Genomic DNA, 25,885 nt, shown 5'->3' on the forward strand with positions numbered 1-25,885 from the left:
AATCCTTTTTTAAAACTCACATGGCCTCTGACAGCAAAGTTTCAAATATGGAAATAATTCCAATACATTGCTCTGTTTTAAGGAAATGGCAGCTTCAGACTGCAGAATCGAGCCAGCGGAGCATATATTAGAACGTTTTGGTGAACAATTTGTGATCCAAGAGTTGCATCCCAATATCTTTTGTAATGCCATAGATAACACTGGAGTAAGGCACACTTCTCTTGTTCCTGAATGCACCCTTTGGACTGCTTACTTTCAATATAGGTTTGGGCAGAAGAAAAGGTTTTGGGATAGATGTTACTACACAGAGGCTAGCCCCATCCTCGAGAATGACAGAAGTCTTCAACTTCATACTGTTTGGTCTTTCGTGTGTGTATGTGTGTGTGTGTGTGTGTCTTTCTCTCTCTCTCTCTCTCTCTCTCTCTCTCTCTCTCTCTCTTTGGATGGCCGAGGAGGAAAAAAAATCAAAGCAAAGGCAAATTGGCAATTAGAAACTCATTACCTAACTTGATCCCTTTCGCCTCTGCAGACGTCAAGGAGAAGACATTTGTAAGGGTGAGAGGAAGCGGGAGGGACACCAGGGCAGTAAAATAAACACCACGGATCCCTCCTCTCTGCATTGGAGAAGGATATATTTTGCTGGCACAGATTATAAATACGGATGGCATGAAATATTCATATAATCCCCAGGTACCAGCTCACAGCATTTCCGCTCCAGTGGAAAGAGGATGCAGTAACCTTGTGTTGCAGATTGCCACGGCACAGGGGGCGAAAGCGTAATGGGTAGCAGGGCCAAGGGTTCTCGATTGACAGGATCCGTGGGCTTCTGATCGAGTGGAGCGAGGGCACAGCTCAGAAACAAGCGGCTTTGGACAAGCGTTGCTGGCACGCACGCAACGCTGCCGAGGCCTGTGGTTCAGTTAGGGCTGCAAAAGTCAGTGGAGCCCCTGCTGGATTGGTAGTGGCAGCATCTGCCACCAGGAGCTAGGATTTGGAGCAGCGGGTATGAGCGTGTGTATATGTTGAGAGATGATTTGGTTTGTCAGTGTGTGTCTCCCTTGTGGTGGAGGCAATGCTTCACATGGATCACGGAAAGAGTCCGTCTTCCCTCATCTTTGCTGAAGGAGAGGATGATGAGTCAGAAACACGGAGGCTGCCCAGAACGCAGTCAGTGGTGGAGTGGCAAGGCACTTTCATGCCATCCTGCCTTGGCAAGTAGGAAGGGCTGCGGGCCTTAATGGGCTTAAAGTCTGCAGAGTAATCCTCTAAAGCCAATGAATTGTGTAGCCAGCAGAGGCCAATTTTAACAAATAAGTCCGACACTCAAGGCCTTCCTGTTTAATCTGGGGGCAATTTTGATTATGAATTGTGTAAATTAAGAAGAGCTTGGTATAAGTCTTGTTCTATATTAGACAAAGTAAAGCAACAAATGCTGTGTTGCAGCAGTGGCACTCCTCTGTTGCAACAGGGGTGGATCCACATCACACAGTCACAGCAGTTTGAATGTTCTACTCCAGAGAACTCTTGTCTAAGGCCCCTTCTACACTGCCACATAATCCAGATTATCAAAGCAGATAATCAACATTATCTGCTTTGAACCGGATTATATGAGTCTACACTGCCATATAATCCAGTTCAAAGCAGATAATCTGGATTTTATATGGTAGTGTAGAAGGGGCCTATGTTGCTCTATGCAAGGGCTTCTGAAACGTTTTCCACTTGTAACCATTTTCCAGCCAAGAAATTTGTATGTGTCCCCAGATATATAGGTATACAAATACTACAGATACAAAAATCCAAATTTTACTGATAACAAATCAGCATTTGCAAGGCTTGCTATACAGGCTGATTTTCCTTTTTGTGGAGTACAGCTGCATCATTTTCTGCAGAGCCCATTGTAAAAACTGCATGTTGTTGCTAACAGATTTGCGTAAATGGATGGCATTCAGAAACCTTTTATTGTTGCTAAAATGTTTGTGACTCCAACACTGAGCAAAGGGAATCCCATCAGGGGTCAGGACCCACAGTTTAAGAAGCAGTGCCCTAAATCAGGGCTGTTGAACCCCCTTTGGCTACAGCCCTGGCCTGAAATTTTTCAGGCTTTAAAGAAAACCTGGTTTGCTCATGAATTTTAACTCATTAGCCAAATCCCCATGAGTGTCCATTGAAGTTTATCGATGGAGCCTGATTTCTAAATTATTTTGCATTATGGAACTACTCTTCATGATTCGTTAAAAAAAGTTTCAACCCCCTCCCCCCCCCCCCCATTTTTTTTTGCTGGCTATGGCCCTGCCTTAAGCTTTCTGGCCTAAAAACCTTACTGAAGCATAAACCTAGGAATATACAGGAAGAAGCCATGACAGTGAAAGTGCCATGATAATGTTATAACAGAATAGTGTCAATACATCCTGGTCCCTTCAACTGGTATTATTATTATTATTATTATTCTTAAAGGAGAATATGTTGGAAATAGCAACCTCCCAAGCCTTTCACTATTTATTGAGAATCCTCTGCCTTGTGTGGCTGTGCAGCAGAACAAACAACTCTGCATATGTATGACTGCCCACAATGTCCTGCCTCATGTACTGAGGAGTTATTTAAAGCTACGGACAATGTGGTCGCTGTTGCCCGCTTTTGGTCTAAAACTATTTAGCTGCTTGTGAATCCTTTATTTCATCACTTTCAAACTTATTTATTATGCAATGCTTTTGACATGAAATAAATAAATAAATATTTCTTTGTTAATGTATATATTTGCTAATCTGCATGTGTATGTTGATTTGCCAGTTTGACTGACCTCTTTGGTGTGGGAGGGGTTATAGACATGTGATTGTACTGAGCATGTTCAGTCTCAGGACTCCATTTTGTATTCAGTATGTGTTTAGTCTTCAATGAAAGCAGGTTGCTGTTTGGACTTCAGTAGAGAAGTCTGCTTTACACCTCAGTGGAGGTGGATGCATGTATGTTGCTGTTTGGACTTTAATATAGAAGTATGCTTATGTACTTCAGTGAGTATGAGTTTACTCGAAGACTATGGACTATTGATTAAAAATGATACCCTGTGTACTCAACAAAGAGAGAAGCTACATCCTATCTGTAACTGAACTTTAATAAGAAATGTGCCTGTATGGTGAATTAATGCAAGATGTTTGTGGGGGAAAAGATACATTACTTTTCAAAGAAGACTTTGTTTTTTATCTCTGAGTGCATATTTTAAACTAAGAGGTTTCAAGGGAGTGTATATCTTTTGAGCAACCGCAATTTCAACTTCAAAGAAACAACCATCCTCTGCTAACCAAATATATTTTTGTAGTGGCATGTCTTTATCCTTGGCAGTTTAAAGACATTGTTATTCAGTTTAACAGCAGAGTTACCTGTATGCCATTACATGAATGCTTATGAATATCACTTGTTCAAGGGGTTGACTTCTAACAAGGTCATGCATTTCTTGACTAGTGGTTTTCAAAAGGTAGTCTCCACATGTTCATGGAGATTCACTTTTGCCAAACTGATATGTGCCCAGAGACTGGTTATGGTTATGGAACCAATAGGATATGGAATACACAGAATGCTGTGTATCAGCAGTTCTGACCCTGACAAATTAACTGGCTACCTCAGGTATTGTAGATAACATTATCTAATTGCCAGGGTTGACATGAGATTCAATTACCACTCTAGCTTGCACTTGTTAATGGGATGGGAAGGGATGCCATCCTGTCCTTAGTCTCAGGCAGCACATTTCTTTGGCCAACCCTGCTATATGCAGCACATTTTTTGAGAACTCTGGCAATGTACAACATAATAGACTGCAAGCAAAACAGGGCTACTTAGGTCAAACAAACGTGAGAAATTATTTACTTTTCACCTTCTGCCTACTCTCACCTCCATCTTTTACCTTCTCTGTTTGTTAATCCGCAACCCAGAGAAAGAGCGGATGAGCTCCCTCTATCAGCTCCAGCTCCATGCGGGGACATGAGAGAAGCCACCCACAAGGATGGTAAAAACATCAAAACATCCGGGCGTCCCCTGGGCAACGTCCTTGCAGACAGCCAATTCTCTCACACCAGAAGCGACTTGCAGTTTCTCAAGTCGCTCCTGACATGAAAAAAAAGCCTTCTCTGTTTCCTGACCAGAATGCCTACTAGGAAATCCTTTAAGAAATTTAACGGAATAGCTGTAAATACTTGTGTAAAAGCCCACCTCATGTATATGTCAAATAAAAGGTTTGGGGGACATTAATTGAATTCTCAACTTTTGGTCCTCCAGTTTTTTTGGACCTCAACTCCCAGAAATCCCAGCCATCTTACCAACTATTAGGAATTTTGGGAGCTGAAGTCCCAAACATATGAAGGACCAAAGGTTGGGAACTACTGTTTATAAGCTATCCAAAATAAAGACTGGAGAGGCTTTTATGGACACAGAAAATAAGCAATACCTACTGAAATTACCTATGCAACCATCAAAGTAAAAAGAACCAACTCCAATTAATGGTGGCAACTCTATATACAGTACTAAATCTGTTGAACATCACACAACTCCATGGTGTTTTGGACTACTACTCCTTTGTTAGTGTTATAGAAGGCACACGGAAATGACAATTGTATTTCCTCCTGTTTATCATTTATCATCTTATATATGCATCTTTTAGACAGTTGGTAAATTATAGGCAGAATACACAACATTAGTAATACTATTAGCATGATTATACAGAAAGCAAGAAACAATTCTTTTAACCATTGATGGTAGGCAACTTGTTAGCCAATTGAAAGAGTTTGAAACCCCATGAGTGTTATGTTCTATTAAATCAGTCATCGGATTCAATTCGTCTTCAATTCTTATTAAGATCTTGAAATCTAACTTTACAACCTCTTTCATCAGTTTACAAAAACCTCGATGTTGCAAAATTAGGACATTTATCAGTTTAACTTTCACAGGTTTGATTTTTCATAGATATGATTAATGTGTTCTATTTAGTACCTCCATGATGGTACTATGGCCAACTTCCATTGGAACCTTACTAGAGAGTCCTAGAGAAATATACTCTCGGTAAGAAATAGCAAGTTTTTCATTCCAGTTTTTCCACTTTTGTGGGGGTCCTGTACTCTTAGACCCAATGAATGTGGAGGGCCAACTGTACTCCTATCAACATTCCCCCACTCCAAAGCATGCAGCTATTTTCAGCCAATTCTTTCAGAGTTCCTCCCACTTGTAAGCTCTGTTTAAAAAGCTACAAAGAAGAATATTCCACCCCACTCCAGGTGTGCATATCCCACTGAGAAACAGCTCTTACTGTCAGGACATTCTTCCTAATATTAAGACATTATCTATTCCTGCAATATGAATCCATTGCTCTGTGTAGCAGAAAGCAAGGTTGCTCTTTCCTGACCATCATGTCATCTCTTAACCTTCTCTTCTCCAAGGTAGATATACCCATGTCCTTAAGCCACTCCTCATATGGCATGTAGCATGTTTCAAAGGAAGATAATGTGTTTCAGCTAAATTCCTCTTTCCCTAAAGTTCATACCCCTTTAAGGTTGGCTTGCATTGCTTTCCACTGAGAGACTCAGATGACACTTGGTGCTAATGAGTTAGGTGATACAACAAGACCAATCTGTTGCTACTAGCTACTATCAAATCTCTCTGATCAGTTTTCTTCCTTCATGACAACTTATTTCTGAAGAAACATCTCTAGGTCCTTGTCTGATTATCTGTCTGTAGGTCTCATCCTGAGCCTGTTAATGAGCATAGGTTCTCACGAACTTCAGAGTAAGTTTAGGATGAGCTTTGACCAAATCAGTCTGTACTGACTAGCCTCAATATCTGACACAACCCAACTGTACAAGTTGCTCAACTGTGGAGTGAAAATATTTTTATTTTTATTTTAGTGCTAAGGTAGTAGCACTTTGAGAGTTTTGCTTCACTCTAGCAGGGTCAGTCCTGGTTAGTACTTGGAAGGGAGGCCACTAATGAAGATCAGTTGCTGCCGGCTATATAATTCAGAGGAAGGAACTGACAAAACCACTTGCCCAGATTTTCCCACCTAAATGTTTTCGATTATCTATCCCTGTAACATAGTTATATTAATGTAGCAGCATTAGGATAAGAGGAATTATATGTGGACGATTCTATTTAAAAATTACATTATAGACTAGACCCTATGTATTAGGCTAAGGCAAAACACTTTTCTAAAGGGCAAACTGTGCCAGCTCTAGATCCCCAAATCAAGGGACACAGTGTCCAAGGGTAGTCAGAATGTGGAAGTAGAAAATGTGAAGTAGAAAATTTCATAAGTAGCTCTCAACATTTCCAGGCAATATGAACATAATAATATAGGTATCTTGTGTTTGACATTTCAAAATTCTAAACGTTCCAAATGTTGGAGCCCCTGGTGGCTCAGCATATTAAACCACTGAGCTGCTGAACTTGCTAACCAAAAGGGTGACAGTTCGAATCGGGGAGGTGGAGTGAGCCCCCGCTGTTAGCCCCAGCTTCTGCCAACCTAGCAGTTTGGAAACATGCAAATGTGAGTAGATCAATAGATACCACTCTGGCAGGAAGGTAACGGCGCTCCATGCAGTCATGCCGGTCACATAACCTTGGACAACGCTGGCTCTTCAGCCTAGAAATTGACATGAGCACCAACCCCCAGAACTTAATGTCAGGGGAAAACCTTTACCTTTACCTCCCTAAATGTTCCAAAACCCAAAATTATTCACATGGGCAGGTGAGACAGTGACACCTTTGTTTTCTGGTAGTTTAAGGTATACAGATTTTGTTTCATGCACATAATTATTAAAAATATATTGTGTACAGTATTCCTTCAGGCTATTCATAAAAAGCCGTATATGAAAGATAAATGTAATTAGGCTTGGGTCTTATCTCTAAGATAGGTAATTATGTATCCACAAGTATTTCAAAATCTGAAATATGGAACACTTCTAGTCCCAAGCAGTTTGGATCAGGGATACTCAACTTGCTGGAAATGAAATAGCAAAGTACCATTTGCTGCCCTTCCATGACGACTCAAATCTTTTGCGTAAGACAGTCACCTCATTTTTCCTAACGTAGGACTGGCAATGGTGTGCGCCAGGGCCATAGCTAGAAAAAAATGAGGGGGGGGTGGAACTTTCTTTTTTTTTAGCGAATCATGAAGAGTAGTTCCATAACGCAAAATAATTTAGAAATCAGGCTCCATCAATAAACTTCAGCAGACACTCAAGACAGATAAACTTCAGTGGACACTCGTGGGGATTTGGTTAATCAGTTAAAATTCATGAATAAACCCGTTTTTTTTAAAACCTGAAAAAATGGGGGGGGGGGGTACAACCCCCCCCCCTTGGCTACAGCCCTGGCGTGCACATACCTGTAGACATGCACATCATCCTTCACTCTTTACAGCCCTAGTTCAATGATAAATTGCATGCCCCATACCATGTTAAGGGCCAGAGGTTCCCCTGGCACCATCAGGAAACATTTCTGCTTGAAGAGCCTCCAAGGAAGACAGTTTGAGACCTCAGAGTACTGGATCATGATGAACAATTGGCTTGTCTCACTATGGAGGCGGTTGCTTAGGAGGGACTTCAGAGTCCTGCCTTCACAACCTGGCAGCTAACAGCATTGAAAGGATGACAGGGTCAGTGATTCAGCAAATATGGTCAGGCCCCAGGAAAGCCAAAGGCCAAGTCAAAAGGAAGTCAGCTCTTTCTTCCAGGGCTGCTGCTCCCATTGCCCTTCACCTCACTCTCAAACCACAAGCTCCTACAACGCCTGCTCATTCAGAGATTACAAATTCCCTCCTCCACCATCCTGCTTCTTCACAATCGGCTGAGAGCACTCTCTTCATCTTGACCTTAATAGCTGGCATCATAAGTCAAGGGCACTCACTCCCAACAGCAGCTCCACAATTACAACATTCTGTCGGAGATTAATTTCTAAACAGAGTAGTGCTACCACTCAAATCTGTCCCCAAAGTCAGACCTTGATTTCGTGAGTTTACAGAAGACCCACAAAATGTTGTTGTGAGCTTTTACTACTGCTCCTTATGAATGCCAGCCTTTGTGATAATTTTTTTCTAGTCCTTAGAGCGACAAAGTGGGTGGTCAATGTCTGATCAGTCTCTGAAACAGGATTGCCAGATTGAGAACTTGAGGTGGCTTTAGTGGTTGCGTAGAAGAATTTTAGCACATGTGGCTTATCACACAACGAGGCCGCAAGCAACACCTAATGAAACTCTTGCTTCTGCACAACCACACAGGAATCATCTTCAGTTTTTACTCTAGCAACTCTACTGAAACCGAATGAGTAGCTGGATAAAATACTGAGGAGTCAGTACTCCGTGAATCTTCATTCCTTTATGACTTGAAGGTTCAATATATGCTGCACAAAATAGGTGGTTCGGGGTTTATATCATCCAGTGGGAGAAAGTGGGGTAGCCTCTAGCACCATGAACCCCACACAGTCTTAGAATTTTGAATTATTTTGATTCAGAACTTGCACTAAACAAGTGTCAGATATGCACAGTCTAGAAACAGTTAGATTTGTTTATCAGGATGTCTTCTACACCAGGTAAATGTTACTGTCATGGCTGAAGACAGTAGTGCAAGGGAGAATGCACTTAATATATCTATCATCCTTTATTATTCATGCATGCCCTCGCACTAATAACAAGTTCTAGGGATGAATCCAAACCAAAGTTGGACACTTCCATTATGTTTGTCCTGGTAGAGGATGGGATGGGAGGTTGCCAGTTGATATTGCTACAGTCAATTCTGGGGCAGATAGCTGATTATTTCCAAATGATTTTAAATGCTGTAATTTCCAATTTTGATATATCTCAAGCCTACATGTCTTTAAATGCTGGAAAAAATAGGCTTCTGCCAAAAATGATGGCCAGCTTTTGATTTAATGTTGGCTCAATAAGGTCAGGAAAAAGCAGAGCCAATGACGGTCAAAGCTTGACAGATCATACTGATGGAAGAGTCTGGAGAACCCAAACAGAGACAAGTCAAACTCTCAGTACATTAATGAGAAGATGAAATTGGCTGAAATTGGCTGAATCTTTAGCATCTGACTTTTAAAGATCTCAATAACAATAGTCTCTGTGAACAGGATTTAATAAGGGCTAGTAAACTATGACCAACAATGATATGATAAACAATGACCAACCTATGACTAAACAACTATGATAAACAATGACCAACCTAGATAAAATAGTGAGGAGTAGAGACATCACACTGGCCACGAAAATCCACATAGGTAAAGCAATGGTATTCCCCATAGTAATCTATGGATTTGAGAGAGGGACCATAAGGAAGGCTGAGCGAAGGAAGATAGATGTGTTTGAACTGAGGTGTTGGAGGAAAATCCTGAGAGTGCCTTGGACCACAAGAAGATCCAACCAGTCCATCCTCCAGGAAATAATGCCCGGCTGCTCACTGGAGGGAAGGATATTAGCGGCAAGGACACATAATGAGAAGACAGGAAAGCTTGGAGAAAATAATGATGCTGGGGAAAATGGAAAGAAAAAGAGGGGCCGACCAAGGGCAAGATGGATGTGACTGGGGATGGCCACGGCCGACAGGGAACTCTGGTGTGGACTGGTCCATGAAGTCATGAAGAGTCGGAAGTGACTGAAGAAATAAACAACAAAGTAACATATACATAGTTATATGTATAACTATCTAGTTTTTTTAATGTAAGTTCTTAATTTTAATGTAATTTTTAATCTAAACGAATTTTTAAACGTGATATAAATTGTTCTGATGTATATGCTCATATTGCAAGCTGCCTTGAGTCCCCTGAGGGGTGAGAAGGGCAGGGTAGAAATGATGTAATAAATAAATAAATAAATAAACTATGTGCTCAATTATTGTTGTTGAACTCCAGGTTCCATGAGCACTTACCATAGGCCTACTGGTGAGGTCTGATGGGAGTTGCAGTCCAACAATGTTTGAAGGGCATTGAATACTTCCCAACTGTCCCAATTTGATAGGGACATTACACATTAATCATCTGCCATCCCACTTTTTCAGCTGCTTTTAAAATGTCTGTGTTTGATCCTAACTTACTTCAGTTGCTGCACACTAAGTTCAAACAGCAAACACAGTTTGCACTCCATTAACCCAGCACTAGGGAGAAGAGAGGAGGGGTGACATTTTGCCCTTCCCAGTAAGCTCAGGAGAAAGCAAACTGTTGTTGCCTATCCTTTTTTGTGTGTTCTTCCTCATTAATAATGTTTGCCATCTTGACTACATTCTGGAGATCTTTGGCTACATGTTTCCCAGTAATGTTTGGGGTTATATCACAATTAACTCCCTTGGGTTTCACTGCAGATGTGGTCAGCTGGTGCCTTTAGTTCCACATCTTCCTGCCTTACAGTCCCCTTTGCATTAACTCTTGGGCGCCAACTTTACCCACGTGTTTCAATCCCATTCCACCCATCTACAATCCTGGCCTGTTCCCAATTGACTCCTCGTCTTTGGACAGCTCTTTACATTGTAAGTGTTTGATCAAAATGCCATTTTCAGTGGCAGTCATTTCTCTCGGCGCTCCCTGGCCCTGCCATAAATAATTCAATTCCTACGGACACTCCTTTACTGCCTGGAAATTTATTTATTTCGTTCCTCTCCCTTTGGTTACACATTAAGTGACTTAAGCTGTAAAGAGAAATTACTCAGCAACAAGAATAAAAGCTCAGACTTGCTGACCCGTCTGCATCTAAACTGGGGGAAGCCTGGCATTGGAATCACTGTTAACAAACATGGTTCAGCAGGTAAATATTTCCTCAAAGAAGCCTCAGATTACAAAGGGGATGTCTTTTGGTTAGCTTGGGCTCAGGAGTAGGGCTATGGGGCAGGGCTGGGGAATAGGAAAAGCGATTTGCACAATAATGAAGGCCTCCCCACTGCCAGCTTCTGCTGATGTTGCTTGCTCCGAGACAAGAAACCCATTTATACAGAAAGCTGCTGTTCCCCGGTGCGGTCTTTGATTTATATTGCTACGCATGAAGTGGTTTTGTCCTTGGCACAGACTAGCTGAGCAAGGGAGAAGACTGAGGACTAGAAAGATGAATGTAACAGAAAGACGTCTTCCAAGAAGTAGGGTTCAGGAAGCCCAAAAACTGAGAAGCTGATAGAAATAGTGTGCAGTGGGCTGAAAGCACGGCCGGGGGGTGGGGGAGAGAAGAAATATGGTCAATGAAAGGGGGTGACTCTGGAAACATACTTTCTAAGGCAGCAAAGGAACCATACACTCTTCTACATATTGTACTGTCAAAGGTTTTCATGGCCGGAATCACTGGGTTGCTGTGAGTCTTTTAGGCTGTATGGCCATGTTCCAGAAGCTTTCTCTCCTGACGTTTTGCCCACAGCTGTGGCAGGCATCCTCAGAGGTTGTGAGATATGCTGGAAAGGTTTCCAACACACCTTAGAACCTCTGAGGATGCCTGCCACAGATGTGGGCAAAACGTCAGGAAAGAAAGCTTCTGGAACATGGCCATACAGCCTGAAAGACTCACAGCAACCCACTTTTACATATTGTTGGGACTGCAGCTTCCAGTATTCCTTATCAGTGGCTCTGCTGGCTAATGCTGATAGGAGCTACAGCCCCAGAAGATACAGGCCATCCTTGAGCTTTACATTATTGATAGGACTTGAGAGCTAGAGGTTCTGAACAACTAAGGAAGACTATGCAAGGGTCAAGATAGTTAGCAGAGATGGCCATGGACCCAACTGAAAAGCAGATGCCCAACAAAACTGTCTGTGGTGGTGAAGGGGACAGCACAAGATATTTTATTGTTTGAGGCCAAAGGCAAGATGGCACCTGCATCTGAGAATAAATCATTAAATATATACCTTACCTCTCTCCAGACACGGGGTCCAAGATGCTGAATGGTTTGCCAGCTGAACATTGGCAATGAAAGTTCTAGCCAAATTGGAAGCTGAGTATAGTTGGCCATGGATGGGAAACCACCAAGGAATACTGAGTGCTGTAGGTTTCAGAGGGGAAAAAAACTAGCAAAATGGTATCCCTTGCCTAAGAAAACTCTGAAATTCATAGGGATGTCATAAGTTGACAGATGACTTGAAGCACATACACACACCTAAACCAGGCATGTAGCCGGGGGGGGGGGGCTTGAGGGGCTTCTCCCCGCCCCCCGAAATTCTCAGGGAGGTCCGCGAGAAGGCCTTACATTTATTATTTAAACTGTTATGTTTATTCATATCATGATCTGATCACCATACTCAATATATCCCATATGCATGGGGATATTGGGATAATGATACCAAAGGTTTGCTAGGTTAGAGCCCCCCCCCCCCCCCGAACCAAAATCCCAGCCCCTCCCGAAACAAAATCCTGGCTACGGGCCTGGCCTAAACAATTGAGCCCTATATTCCAAATGCTGGGGGTTTTTTTTAGATCTTTTAAAGCACTGCTTCCCAAACTCTGGTCCTATGGGTGTTCAGCCTCCAGAATTCCTGAAGGCCCAAGCGGAGGCTTCAGGAGCTAAAGTCCAAAACTCCCAGAGGACTGAATTTAAAGTCTAAGCTAAAGTACAGAACAGCATATACTGCCTTGGGTGATCCTCGCATTCTGGAATGAGTGGAGATGAACCAAGGCAAAATCAGGGGAAAAGGAAACTTGACTGCAAAGTGTCCTGGCAAGCAAGCAGATCGAGGCAAGGTCAAGCAACAGTAGATAAGTGTCATATATTGATTCAAATTAACAAATCAATTGTTTGGCTGCAGGTAGCACTTGTAAGTGCTTTATGTTATTTATTGTATTAAACCTGAACATTCATCTTGTGAAGTTTTTCAGCACTATTGTCTTTTACAAACAGCAAGTCAAAACAATGCTATACTGACTTATCCAGTGCAGTGACTCTGTAAGAAAGAAATGGGAAGAATACAGAGATAGATCTACTATTGCATCTCTGAGTGATTTGCATTAGATCGGAAAATACTTTTGATTGCTAGTTCTATAACAATAAAAACTACAAAATGACTCCCCACCAGGCTCCCACAACTCTATTGTTGAAATGAACAATTTGAGATCAATCAGGATTTTTGATGGAAGGGCTGGCAGTTCCAATACTCAAAATACATTCTTGGGATGTAAAATGAAATCTGCATTTATCTTTTGTGCCAATCTTTTGTTGGTAACTCCCAGGAAGAACAAACAAGCTGTTTGCTTTTGCCTGGATCTAAAGGGAAGGGCAAGAGTCTACCCACTTCCCTCTGATGAGTTTATTAAGCAGATACTATTTTTGCACTTGGAACTCAGGCTGGATCTAAACTACCAAATACGGCAGTTTCAGAAGGTAGACTGAGCTGGATTATATGAGTCTACACTGCCATATAATCCTGTTCAGTGCAGTTAAACTGTATTCTGAAACTGCATTATAGGACAGTGTAGATCCAGCCTCAGTTTGCTGCAATGGAAGTCAAGTGAAAATAAGGAGAGAAAGTGGGAGAGGCGAGAGAAACTCAGACATTTTAAAGCCTGAGGAAAAAGTGGTATGAAAGAGGGTTGATTTGGATATGCCCTACCAAATCAGGACAATTGGAGGATGAGTTAGGGTCTCATTAGGAATCTTAACGGTACAGGAAGAGGTGTGAGGCAGCTGCTTCATACAGGCAAAGAGACAGGATGTAACGTTGCTAGGCCAGGTCTGTGTTTGCTGCGGTGATAGTGAGCTAGTCTAAATAGTCTGCTGCTTAAAAGGTCCCCAACTGCTAAAGGCCAGTCCAGAGCCACCCGACATAAAAGCAAAGGAAAAACTGCATGAGGGCAGTTGGAGAACATCCAATAGAGGTTGCAGTGAAGAATAAAAGAGCCTTTATTCTGGGTGCAGAAGGGTAGTTACAGAATATTACTCCCAGGACCCCCAGTTTTCCAGCTCAGTTCCACGAGGAGAAATTGGCTAACACATCTTTCTACCCCTTTGCATGGAAAGGAAATATCCACAGAGAGAAAAACTGCCTGGCATTTGTTAATGTGCTTCAGGGTGTATTTACATGGGCAGCTCATCAGTGCTGGGAAAGGGGGGGGGGCAGGCAGTTGTCGACAATGGGTGTCTCCTTGGCACACGCACAGGCAAGTTATTAAAACTTAATTGAGCGGATGGGAACTAGACGGATAATTAAGCTTCCCAATAACGGGAACTGCTAAGCTTTAGGAGGGGAAAGGAGAAGTCGAATACTGGGTCCAGTGCCCCAGCTCTTAAGCCTGGTAGAAAATGAGAAAAGGAATTGGGCATTAAAAGATTGGATTGTAGTGCTAGCAGTGGCCCTGGCAGGAGCCAGGGCAGAGAGAGAGGATGAGGAAGGATGCTCAGAGGAGTTCTTGCTAGCTCAGCTGCTGACACCAGGGAAATGTTACAGCAACCGGTGGATCCTCATTAAATGTGGACAGGGCCATGTGTAAAAGAAATATGACTTTTCTCTCTATCCCAACCAGTCACCACCTGTTTTTTCTGCACTCCCCTCCCCAGCTGATAATCCTGATCTGCAGACCCAAACTTTAGTCACAAACATCACCTCCTCTCCTGCATACCCCTCTTTTTCCAAAATACATTTCCAGTCCATCCTGATATTTGTCTCCTCTCTAGAGGCACCAATGTGTCTGCGGATAACACAGGTGCAGAGCAATGCCAGCTCATCTGATGGGAAGGGGGGAAAGCATCCGCCACCATGCCCCTTCTTTCCACATATGGCCCTATAGACCCACAGTATTTCTGGCTGTCCCATGACTTCGCCGAACCTCTGGGGCATGGAAGATCGGAAGCCAGCTACAGCAACTCTGTCAGCTCATCCGTCATCCAGCCTCTCCGCCTCAAGCAAGATCTGGTAGTTCCAAGTGGTAAGATAATAAATAACACCCCGCTTTCCCCATTTCGCCAGTGATCTGCAAAATTGATCATTTATTCCCTGGCCAGAGACAGGCCAGGGAACATACACCAAGGCCAGCTGGTACTCAACTAAAATCTTGCCTTCTTCCTTGCAGGGATGAATCCTCAGCATTTGCCAAAGCTCAGTCCTAGTGCTTCTTTGGAAGAGTGGGATTCATTCCTGTTAAAATCATTTGAAGGGTGACTCTGAGCATGTGCAAAGTGAAACTCACTTGCTTCTGAATACTACAACCAATCTGGGTATCTGGGATTACAAACTATGTGAGAAGCAGTGGCTCTGGGAAACTTTCTGCCCTGTGGCTGACCAGAAGGATTGTCTGAAGTAGGATTAGCTCTGGCTGCACCCTAGGACTTCTTTTCTTAGAAATTAACAATATTCCTTCTCACAGGTGCAGGCAACCCAGACTTCTGAAGCCAATACCAGTATCTGAAGCCAATACCAGGGCTCTTGGGAGTTGAAGTCTAACAATATCTGGAGGACCTCATGATCCTACCCTGTTATGGAGGACCAAGAGATGCAGGGGTGAATGGACTGAGAGATGGAGAGAAAGCTTTATTCCACATAGGGAAAAATGGTTGAGCAGGCTTGATACTATGCAACAGGGGTGAGCAACGATGGCCTTCTAGATAGTAACTAGATTGCAGTTCCCATCATGTCTCCTCATTAGCCATTCTGGCTGGGACTAATGGGATCCTCAGTCTACTACAGTGGTTCTCAATCTGTGGATCTCCAGATGTTTTGGTCTTCAACTCACAGAAATCCTAACAGTTGGTTAAACTGGCTGGGATTTCTGGGAGTTGTAGGCCAAAACCCCTGGGGACCCACTTGTTGAGAACCACAGGTCTACTAATATCTGCCTACTTCCACTATGCTATCCAAACAAGGTTGGAAGCTATTGAACAAGACAAGAACATGCAAGGAAATTGATTGCAGGGAAAAGGTATGAAGAAGGGGAAAGCAAGGTACTTAGCCATCCATCGGTATGTAGTAACAAAACCAGCCAAACTGAGAATTTGCACAAGACCCCAGATTTTCAGTTAAACCTTCTACCAAAAATACATGCAAACTACATTGTGTCACTACTGGGATTCCCAGCCTGCAGCCCTGAAGCCTTTGATGCCAAGCCTACTTGTGCCAAGAGGCCCAACACTATGTCCAGGTACAAGATTAGCAGCTTTGTGCATTATTCAGTTATTCAGGGAGGGTCTGGACTGAAGAAAAGGTGGAGAGAAGAGACAAAAGCACAAGGACCCTTTTGAGTTACAACTGGCTAGACACCGCTAAGGGAGGAGGAAGGTGAAGGATAACCACAGAGTTGTCCGCTCTCTAGACTTAGAGACAGGAGCATGGTAGCTGAGAGGTTATGACTGGTAAGGCAATGCCTGGTGGTACTTAGCAAACTGGCCAACATAAATGCCAACCCCAGACTTTCCTTTCTAGAATCTAGACTCCATTTCTTTCTCATCTACAGACATTATGAGACACACTCCCAACACATATCTTCCACCTGACTGCCCTGAGTTTCTTCCCAGCCAATCTGGTTTGTCACAGTAAGAATGTTGGCCTCACGTCTGGCAACCCTGAGCCTAAAACCCTATGTACAGTAAAGATCACTTTGGGCCAGCTTGATCACCATCTTTGTCTGATGAAGTAAGCTATCAGCTTCAAAAGCTGTAATAATGCATTTTGTGCCTTTTGGTGGTAATGTGAAGAACTTTTTGAGGAACCACCTGTGCTCAATCCGATGAGGCATATCTGACAGAGTTGTTGAAAGGGTAAAATTGAGAAACCACCATGCACAACATACCCAGAAGAGTAAGTAAGAAACAAATAGAACACAAAACCTTCCATGCTCTTGGGACACTTTCCCAGATGGGAGCCAACAGATTTTAATTCATGCCAACTTTTGACACAGCACTGAGCTCCACAACGCCCTGGCAATAAAACATCCGGATTCAGTTGGGAATCCATATTTTAGACCTTGTGGAAATGATTGCCATAAATGATGATTATTCATAGGTAAGAAACACATTGTTGCTAATAATCCCAGGCCCTTCCAAAAGAACAGAAACAACAAATGACTGAGCGCCTGAAACACTATGCCTTCCACGGCATTCTTCCAGTCCTGTGTCAATCACTTGTTAACTTTGCCCTTTACTCCCTTCTTTCTGCTGGCCCCTAATACTGTTTGCATCAGGGGTTCCCAAACTACGGCCCGCAGGCCACATGCAGCCCCCTGAACCCATTTATCCAGCCCCCCACAGCGGCAGCTCCCTCCTCCTCCGCCGAGGAAGGTGCATGCGGCGCGAAGGAGGGAAAGCCGCATGCCTTTTCCTCCTCCCTCAACCAGCGCCTGCCTTTCCCACCTCCTCCCTGGCCCAATGCGTGCCTTCCAATGCTTTGCTTGTGCTTTTTATCACAATATTTTATTTATTTATTTATTTAATAATTAATTATTATGGGGTGCACAAAGGCAGAAGGAGGTTGGACTAGATGGCCCAAGGGATCTCTTCCAACCCTCTTTATTATTTTTATGATGATGATTATTATTAACGTTTAGGCTGTATTTGTTCCCGTTTTGGTTTTTTTTACTTCAAAATAAGATATGTGCAATGTGCATAGGAATTTGTTCATAGGGTTTTTTTTAACTATAGTCCGGCCCTCCAATGGTCTGAGGGACAGTGAACTGGCCCCATTTACAAAGTTTGTGTACCCCTGGTCTACATGTCTAGTGTAATGTAAACATTTTAAGACAAGAGCTTATCTTATGCCAAGGTTTCGATAGTAGGGTGCACTACTTTCAATTTTTTTTTGTATTTTCTAATGATTATGTTTCTAAAGCAGTTTAACCCTAACTGTGTTTTACTGATTTGGATGGTTTAATTTTATCTTAAGACTGTAATATTGTGTTTTTATTTCTAGCCATTTTAAATCAGTGGTGAGCCACCTTAGGTACACATTCTGGGAGGACAGTAGGATATAAAATCAAAGCAAATCAATGAATATAACTGATGGTGCTATCAACAACATCATGCAGTAAATAATGGGTGGAGGACAGTCCCAGGGTAACCCTACATTATTCTGTAACTAAAATATGATGTAGAAATCTGATGAGATGCCACTTTTTCTAGTTTTAATCCAATGCCATGGATGACATCAGCAAACAAAAGGGGAGGCCATCCTTTGACCCTCGAAAACAAACCTCTTAAGGCAGCCAATCTTATCAAACACCATAATTTTACCACCAATTTTTGAAGATCAGAATGTGTGTATATGTGCACATGCATGCTGGAATTCACCATTCCAGAATAAAAAGCTGAACACAGTGCTACAAAATTACACAGTATACACTTGCTGTCCAAGCATGTCAGAATGCTTACCAAAAACAAGATTTGAACAGCACACTGGTGGAAATGGTGCTCTGAAAAGCCCAGAGTAAAGTTCTCACTCACACTAGAGACACAAGGCAATTTCTCTTTCCCAGGAAAACATTCAATTCCTTCCCATTCATCTTTCCCAAAAAAAACCTCTGCTTTTTTCCCTCCGGATCCCCTTTCGTAAATGCAATTCCTGCTCCATTGCCACAAACAGGGCTCACTCCAATCTTCACTGTCTCCCCTTAGGATGCCTTTCTGCTTCACTCCAAGGCTTGCAACATGTTTTGCCCACCTTCCTTCAAGATCCTACAAAAAGCTTTCAGAAAAATCCCTGATTTCAGAGGCCAAATTTTCTCCCTTCTTTTTGTGGTGCCATTCTGCTGCCCACACTTTATGGAAGTTTGGAGTCTTGAAATAAGGTAAAACAGCTACTTTTCCAGAGAACTGCCTTTAAAGCTAGGTAGACGAGAGATCCTACTTTCCTAAGTATGGTTTCAAGGCTTGCCCATCTTTTAAGTCATCTCCATGTCATTTCAGTCGCAAAGAAGAGAAAATCACATTGCCTAATGTAACACAGTAACAGTGTGTTCCCTAGATGCCTCCCTAGATGTTTTCTGAATTACAACCATCACAATCCATTGCCACTGGGTGGGCCTTCTGGGAGTTGAAGCCCCAAATTCACAGAGTCCCATCCCTACCCTACACCTGTATAGAAGCTCTTAAACCCCCATTATCCGTTATATGGGGCATGTCTGCCACAGGGTACTTGCAATATGGATGAAACCAAGATGCCAGTGGGGAAAATATTATGTTAAACCAGAAAATGTGGAAATCACACCCTTTAAGGCAAAGTGGTTGGAGGAGTTCTCTGGGGAGTAGCACAAAGGAAACTCAAGTGATAGTATTAGGAGAGGAGGCCCAACCTCACAGGAGCATATTTTGGATGTGCACAACTCACCCAAGTGTGGTCATGGTGACAATTGTGTACCAGAAGGCAGCGGGGATGCTGGTGAAGTTGGTCTCTGCAGTGCCCTTCTCAGCATAGAACATTACAGTGGCAAAGATGATGATGGCCATGGTGAGCGAGAAGAGGAGGAAGCCCAACTCCGAGGCACAGCTCTTGAGGGTGTAGCCCAGGATCCTCAGTCCTTGCGAATGCCGGGAGAACTTGAAGATACGGAAGACCCGGAAGACCCTCAGTGTCACAAAGGCCCCACTAACGTTTTCATTTTCTGGCATCACAAGCCCAATGTAGTATGGCATGATGGCCACCACATCAATTATGCTCATCACACTCTTCATGAACTTGAATCGGCTCGGGGCTGCAAAGAGTCGCATGAGATACTCAAAGGTAAAGATGAGGACACAGGCGGTGTCCATGCAGAAGAAAGCATTGGGGAAACGTTCTCCACAGGGCTGGTTCCTCTTCTTCCCGGGAGGCGGCCGGCATGGGATGGTCTCCACCACATTGGCAATGACCGACACAGCAATGAAGAATCCAGTCACGTAATAGAAGACCAGAGCCATGGTGCTGGTGTGGGGGTTCTCGAACGCTCTCCAGAGCCGTTGGCGGAAAGTGCTGTCCGGCGGTAAAGCTGTGTCAGTGGCAATCTCAGCCTCTTCATCCTCCGCTAGACGCTCCGCATTCTCTTTTTTCCGGTCCCGGTACTCCTCCAAGCAGCAGTCACCGATGAGCTCTGGAATGATGCCGTAGAAGGATAGCTCTTCATCGAAGGCCTGGATGCACTCATGGCGGGGGTAGTGGAGCCGGCCCGTGCGGTAAAAGTTGAGGATGTGGCGGAACATCTCCGGGTCACGATCGAAGAAATACTCTGTGCTGTCTTCATCGTAGAAGAATTCCTTCTCCGAGCTGCCTAGTAAAGTATCGGGATAACGGTCCAAAGTATTCTTCCAAGTCTGGAAGCGCTTCCCACTGACATTAACCACCAAAATTTCATCAGTACGACGTTTCTTGTCAGGAGGAGGCTTGGGCATTGGCTTCTTGGCCAGTGGGAGCCAGCCCACGGCCGCTGCTCGAGCAAACGGCAGCCACGCTGCCACTCCTGCAGCCATCTTGCACAGAGCTGTGAGAGAAGAAAACTTTTACAAAGAGGTCGTCACCATCAAAACCCAATTGCGTTCCCAACTAGCGCAGGGACTGTCCAAAGAAGGATGCTTTGGAAGACTACTGGTGAGCTGCTAATTTGTTCAGTTGCGGCCAAGAATCAGCGGATCGGAGGGCCCTAGCAAAGGCATGGCTATCCAAGCTAGTTTTGCTGCAAGCATAAAAATCCAGGCATATGCGAGTGTTATCCAACAAGGAAGGGTGCTTTTATCACTTCCACCCCACTGTTCCCAGTACAATAATATCCACACTTGTTTCAAGGGAAGGTGAGCAAGTTCAGATGTAGCTAGAGGTTTCCCAGCCCAAAAACATCCACATCTTTGTTCAAGTTAATTAAGATGTTGCTCTGAAAATACCGTAATAAACTTCAGAGGTTGCGGGCAGAGATCAAAAGAAGATAAAGCAGATGCAAGTAGTACACGACACTTCATCACCAGATGAATTAGTTCAGGTAGAGCTGTGTAACACGAAGAGGAGTCGAAGGTCCTCTCTGGAGATCTTCAACAATATCCTGTTGTATTCCTTGGCTGTTCTTTTTCCTCAGATCCGTCTTTCCCAGTGGGAGAAGGAGAGGGAGAGGGAACATGGGTGGGAAGATGCAATGGGGCAAGGGAAGAAAGGGGACTCAGTCAATCTGGTCGCTTTTACAGGGGAAGATCACACATTGCTGTAGTGATGGGAGGGAGAAGAGAGAGAGAGAGACAGAAAGAGAAAGGCAAAAAACTATGAGAGACGAGACAACAGTGTGCGAAAAGGCTGCAATTGTCAGAACAAATGCGGCAGTTCTGAAGTTATAAACTAGCCAGGCTTTTTACAACAGAACATTAGAAACGGTATTCGAAATGATAACATAATCAGAGTAGCATTACAGCCAGGGAGCTTTGGGACACAGGGAGTCCCTTGCCCCATTTTGGAAGGAAACAAGCCGGGAAGAATAGTGGGACCCAAGATTTCTGCGAAGAATAATTGGGGTGTGAAAGGGCAACTGGGAATCAACTCTCATAAGTGGATCGTTGTCAGTTTTCCAGGCTGTATGGCCATGTTCCAGAAGCATTCTTTCCTGACGTTTCACCTGCATCTATGGCAGGCATCCTCAGAGGTTGTGAGGTCTGTTGGAAAGTAGGCAAGTGGGGCTAATATATCTGTGGAATGTCCAGGGTGGGAGAAAGAACTGTTTGAGGTGCTAAAGTTTCAATTGGCCACCTTGATTAGCATTGAACAGTTTTTCAACTTCAAGGTCTGGCTGCTTCCCGCCTGGGGGAATCTTTTGTTAGCTGGACCTGATTGTTTTATGTCTGGAATTCCTCTGTTTTCTGAGTGGTGTTATTTATTTAATGTCCTGATTGTAGAGTTTTTTTAAATATTGGTAGCCGGATTTTATTCATCTTCATGAACACCACTTAGAAAGCAGAGAAATTCCAGACATGAATCAATCAGGGCCAGTTAACACCTCCCAACAAAGGATTTCGTAAGGCAGTAAGCAGCCAGACCTTGAAGCTAATCAGTGCTAATCAAGGTGGCCAATTGCAACATTCACACTTGCCTCCAACAGACAAAAGTTCATTCTCCCACCCTGGACATTCCAGATATATAAACCCCACTTGCCTAGTTTCCAACAGACCTCACAACCTCTGAGGATGCCTGACATAGATGGTGAAAAGTCAGGAGAGAATGTTTCTGGAACATGGCCATACAGCCCAGAAAACTCACAGCAACCTAGTGATTTTGGCCATGAAAGCCTTCAGCAACACAACTCTCTTAAGGTTTGCTCTGGCTGAGCTTTATTGAGCTCTGGATTGCTGGAGAAGTAAAAGGGACTTGCTTTATATAGGAAGGAGCCATAAGGAACATTTAAGGGAGGAATAAGCCCTAGGAGGAGCAGCTGAAAGAAATGGACATGCTTAGCCTGCAGAAGAGAAGGCTGAGAGGAGACAAGATGAGGGCCATGTATAAATATGTGAGAGGAAGTCATAGGGAGGAGGGAGCAAGCTTGTTTTCTGCTGCCCTGCAGACTAGGACGTGGAACAATGGCTTCAAACTACAGGAATGGAGATTCCACCTGAACATTAGGAAGAACTCCCTAACTGTGAGAGCTGTTCATCAGTGGAACTCTCTCCCCTGGACTGCGGTGGAGGCTCCTTCTTTGGAGGCTTTTAAGCAGAGGCTAGTTGGCCATCTGTCAGGGGTGCTTTGAATGCAATTTCCTGCTTCTTGGCAGGGGGTTGGACTGGATGGCCCACAGGGTCTCTTCCAACTCTAGGATTCTATGATTCTATATAATATTTGCATTGAATATTTGCCTTTGTATTTGGAATCTGTCCCTTCAGAGTGGATTAGAAATAACATTTTATTATTATATTATTATTATAGGAGGCGAGGTCACACTCTCTCAGCGTCAGCGAGCTGTTCTGAACCAACCTTGCCAAGAAAAGCCAGCAATCGGGTTGCCATGGGTTGATGGAAGCGATGTCAGGAGCGACTTGAGAAACTGCAAGTCGCTTTTGGTGTGAGAGAATTGGCCACCTGCAAGGACGTTGGCCAGGGGATGTTTTGATTTTTCTTTTTACCATCCTTGTGGGAGGCTTCTTTTATGTCCCTGCATGGAGCTGGAGCTGACAGAAGGAGCTCACCTATGCTCTCCCTAAGTTGGATTCAAACCGGCAACCTTCAGGTCAGCAACCCAACCTTTGAGTCAGCGGTCCTGCCGGCACAAGGGTTTAACCCATTGCGCCACCGGGGTGTTTAAGGGTGCCCGGAAAGGAGAAGCGTCCCCCCTGCAGATACAGTAGAGTCTCACTTATCCAACGTAAACGGGCCGTCAGAACGTTGCATAAGCAAATATGTTGGATAATAAGGAGAGATTAAAGAAAAGCCTATTAAACACTAAATTAGGTTATGATTTTACAAATTAAGCACCAAAACATCTTGTTATACAAAAAAAAATGACAGAAAAAGTAGTTCAACACACAGTAATGTTATGTTGTAATTACTGTATTTACAAATTCAGCACCAAAATATCACGATGTATTGAAAACATTGACTACAAAAATGCGTTGGATAATCCAGAACGTTGGATAAGGGAATATGTTGGATAATAAGGAGGCATTAAGGAAAAGCCTATTAAACATCAAATTAGGTTATGATTTTACAAATGAAGCACCAAAACATCATGTTAGACAACAAATTTGGCAAAAAAGTAGTTTAATACGCAGTAATGTTATGTTGTAATTACTGTATTCAGCACCAAAATATCACGAGGTATTGAAAACATTGACTACAAAAATGCGTTGGATAATCCAGAACGTTGGATAAGTGAGACTCTACTATATATATTTTTGTTATTTAAACTATACATATTGCGAAATTATGGGTTTTTTCTCGAAGTGACACACCACCCAAGTCATGCTAGGTTTTTTTGGTGAATTTTGACACACCAAGCGCAAAAGGTTGCCCATCATTGCACTATCTCAAGCAGATATTGACAGATCTGTAGCCGGGGGGGGGGGGGGGAGGTAGGGGTTCAACCCCCTCCCCGAAATTTTTTTCTGGCTACGGCCCTGCCGGCAACCGTCAAGTCAGCAGCCCTGCCGGCACAAGGGTTTAACCCATTGCGCCACCGAGGGTTTTAAGAGTGCCTGGAAAGGAGAAGCGTCCCTCCTGCAGATAAAAGCAAAGCAACCCCAAATGTAAGGAAGTGGGGGGAAAGGAGGCAGAGCTCTTGCCAGGAAACCAGAAACTTTCCCATTAACCCTTCCCCTCCAAGCCTGGGAAAACCTTGAGATGAAGTGGGGTGAGGGAGTGGGTGGGGGGAGATGAACCTCCTGACACTGGTGGGCAGAAACAATTGGTTTTCAACAACAAGAACAACATCAGAACAACACCCACCTGGCCCAAATCAGGGATGGAACGAAGCAGAGAAGGAAGGGAAGAAGGAAGTTAAGTGGGGAAGGACGCCCCAAAGGGACTCAATGAGGGATTGGAAGAATTGAGGTAAAGGGAGGGAAGGGGAGAGAGCGGTGTTGGGATGTGGACTGTGTGGTAAGGAAAGCGGATGGCGGTGCTCTTACCCGCGGGATGCAGGGGGCTCGGTGCGGGGAAGAGCGGCGGAGGGGCAGCAGGGCTCGGCGTGGCGGGGACCCGTGTGGGAGGGCGGAGGGGCGGCTGTATTGACACCCGTGGACCCCGGCGGCGGCGGCAGCGTCGACGACGATTCTCCTCATGGCTCCCTCCGGCTCGCCCCTCTGCCGCGCTGCCAGGCTCCCCCTCCCTTTCGGCGTGTGTATCTCTCTCTCTCTCCCTCGCTCGCGCTTTGCCTGTGTCGCGCGTGCAAACTGCATTCGGGAGGGAGGGGGGCCCGGCGAGGAGTTGGCAGCCGACAGAGGCTGCATCGCAGGGAGAGACGAAGGAGCCGCTCAACAGGAGAGCCCAGCGAGGAAGGAAGGCGAGGGCTGCAGGGAAAGAAAGGGCGGACTTGCAAGAAGAGGGATTGGATTGCTGGCTCCAAGGGCTGCAAAGTGGCCCCAAGAAGGAGAAGAAGGCACAGGAAGAGCCAGAGGGGCGTGTGGATGGAGAAAGACTGGCTAGACAGCAGTACATGTGAAAAAGATCTTGGAGTCCTTGTGGACAACAAGTTAGACATGAGCCAGCAATGTGATGTGGCTGCTAAGAAAGCCAATGGGATTCTGGCCTGCATCAATAGGGGTTTAGTGTCTAGATCAGGGGTCCCCAAAGTAAGGGCCGGGAGCCGGATGCGGCCCTCCAAGATCATTTACCTGGCCCCCATCCTCAGCTTTATAATATACTAGCTTGGGGACCCGGCGATGCCCGAGTCATTTGAGAATAGTATTATTTGTGTTTTAATGTTATGTATTCTGTTTGGAGTGGGTGAACTACAATTCCCAGAATCGTGTGGTGCAGTACTCTGTGGATGGGGGTGAATTACTGCAATTTCCAGATTCCCTATCTATCAGTAGTCACAGCAGGCAATATTCAGTCTGTGTGTCAAGTTCAGTCTGTGTGGCAAGTCTAGCCACATTGGCTGGGTTCAGTGATCTTTGAATGGAGGTGAACTACAACTCCCAAAATCAAGGCCCCTTCCCACAAATACCTGCATTCTGCCTTGGTCAGACCACACCTGGAATACTGTGTCCAATTTTGGGCACCACAGTTGAAGGGAGATGTTGACAAGCTGGAAAGCGTCCAGAGGAGGGCAACTAAAATGATTAAGGGTCTGGAGAACAAGCCCTATGAGGAGCGGCTTAAAGAGCTGGGCATGTTTAGCCTGCAGAAGAGAAGGCTGAGAGGAGACATGATAGCCATGTACAAATACATGAAGGGAAATCATAGGGAGGAGGGAGCAAGCTTGTTTACTGCTGCCCTGCAGACTAGGACGCGGAACAATGGCTTCAAACTACAGGAAAGGAGATTCCACCTGAACATCAGGAAGAACTTCCTCACAGTGAGGGCTGTTCGGC

The 25,885-nt window shown here is 44.2% G+C and overlaps 1 protein-coding gene across 1 annotated transcript in view; it reads right to left on the reverse strand.

Moving 5' to 3' along the window:
• Positions 1 to 24,605, reverse strand: part of kcnd1 (potassium voltage-gated channel subfamily D member 1) — a 101,862-nt gene extending 77,257 nt beyond the window's left edge. Inside the window, exons 1-2 of the mRNA XM_062971278.1 lie at positions 24,479 to 24,605; positions 19,245 to 21,078 (exon numbers count right to left, since the gene is read on the reverse strand). Of these exons, the coding sequence (XP_062827348.1) occupies positions 19,245 to 20,359 (1,115 nt within the window). The 5' untranslated portion in view covers positions 20,360 to 21,078; positions 24,479 to 24,605. The remainder of the gene's footprint in view (positions 1 to 19,244; positions 21,079 to 24,478) is intronic.
• Between the last annotated feature and the right edge of the window lie 1,280 nt (positions 24,606 to 25,885).

Source organism: Anolis carolinensis, chromosome 2 (assembly GCF_035594765.1).
Source record: "Anolis carolinensis isolate JA03-04 chromosome 2, rAnoCar3.1.pri, whole genome shotgun sequence".
NCBI lineage: Eukaryota > Metazoa > Chordata > Lepidosauria > Squamata > Dactyloidae > Anolis > Anolis carolinensis.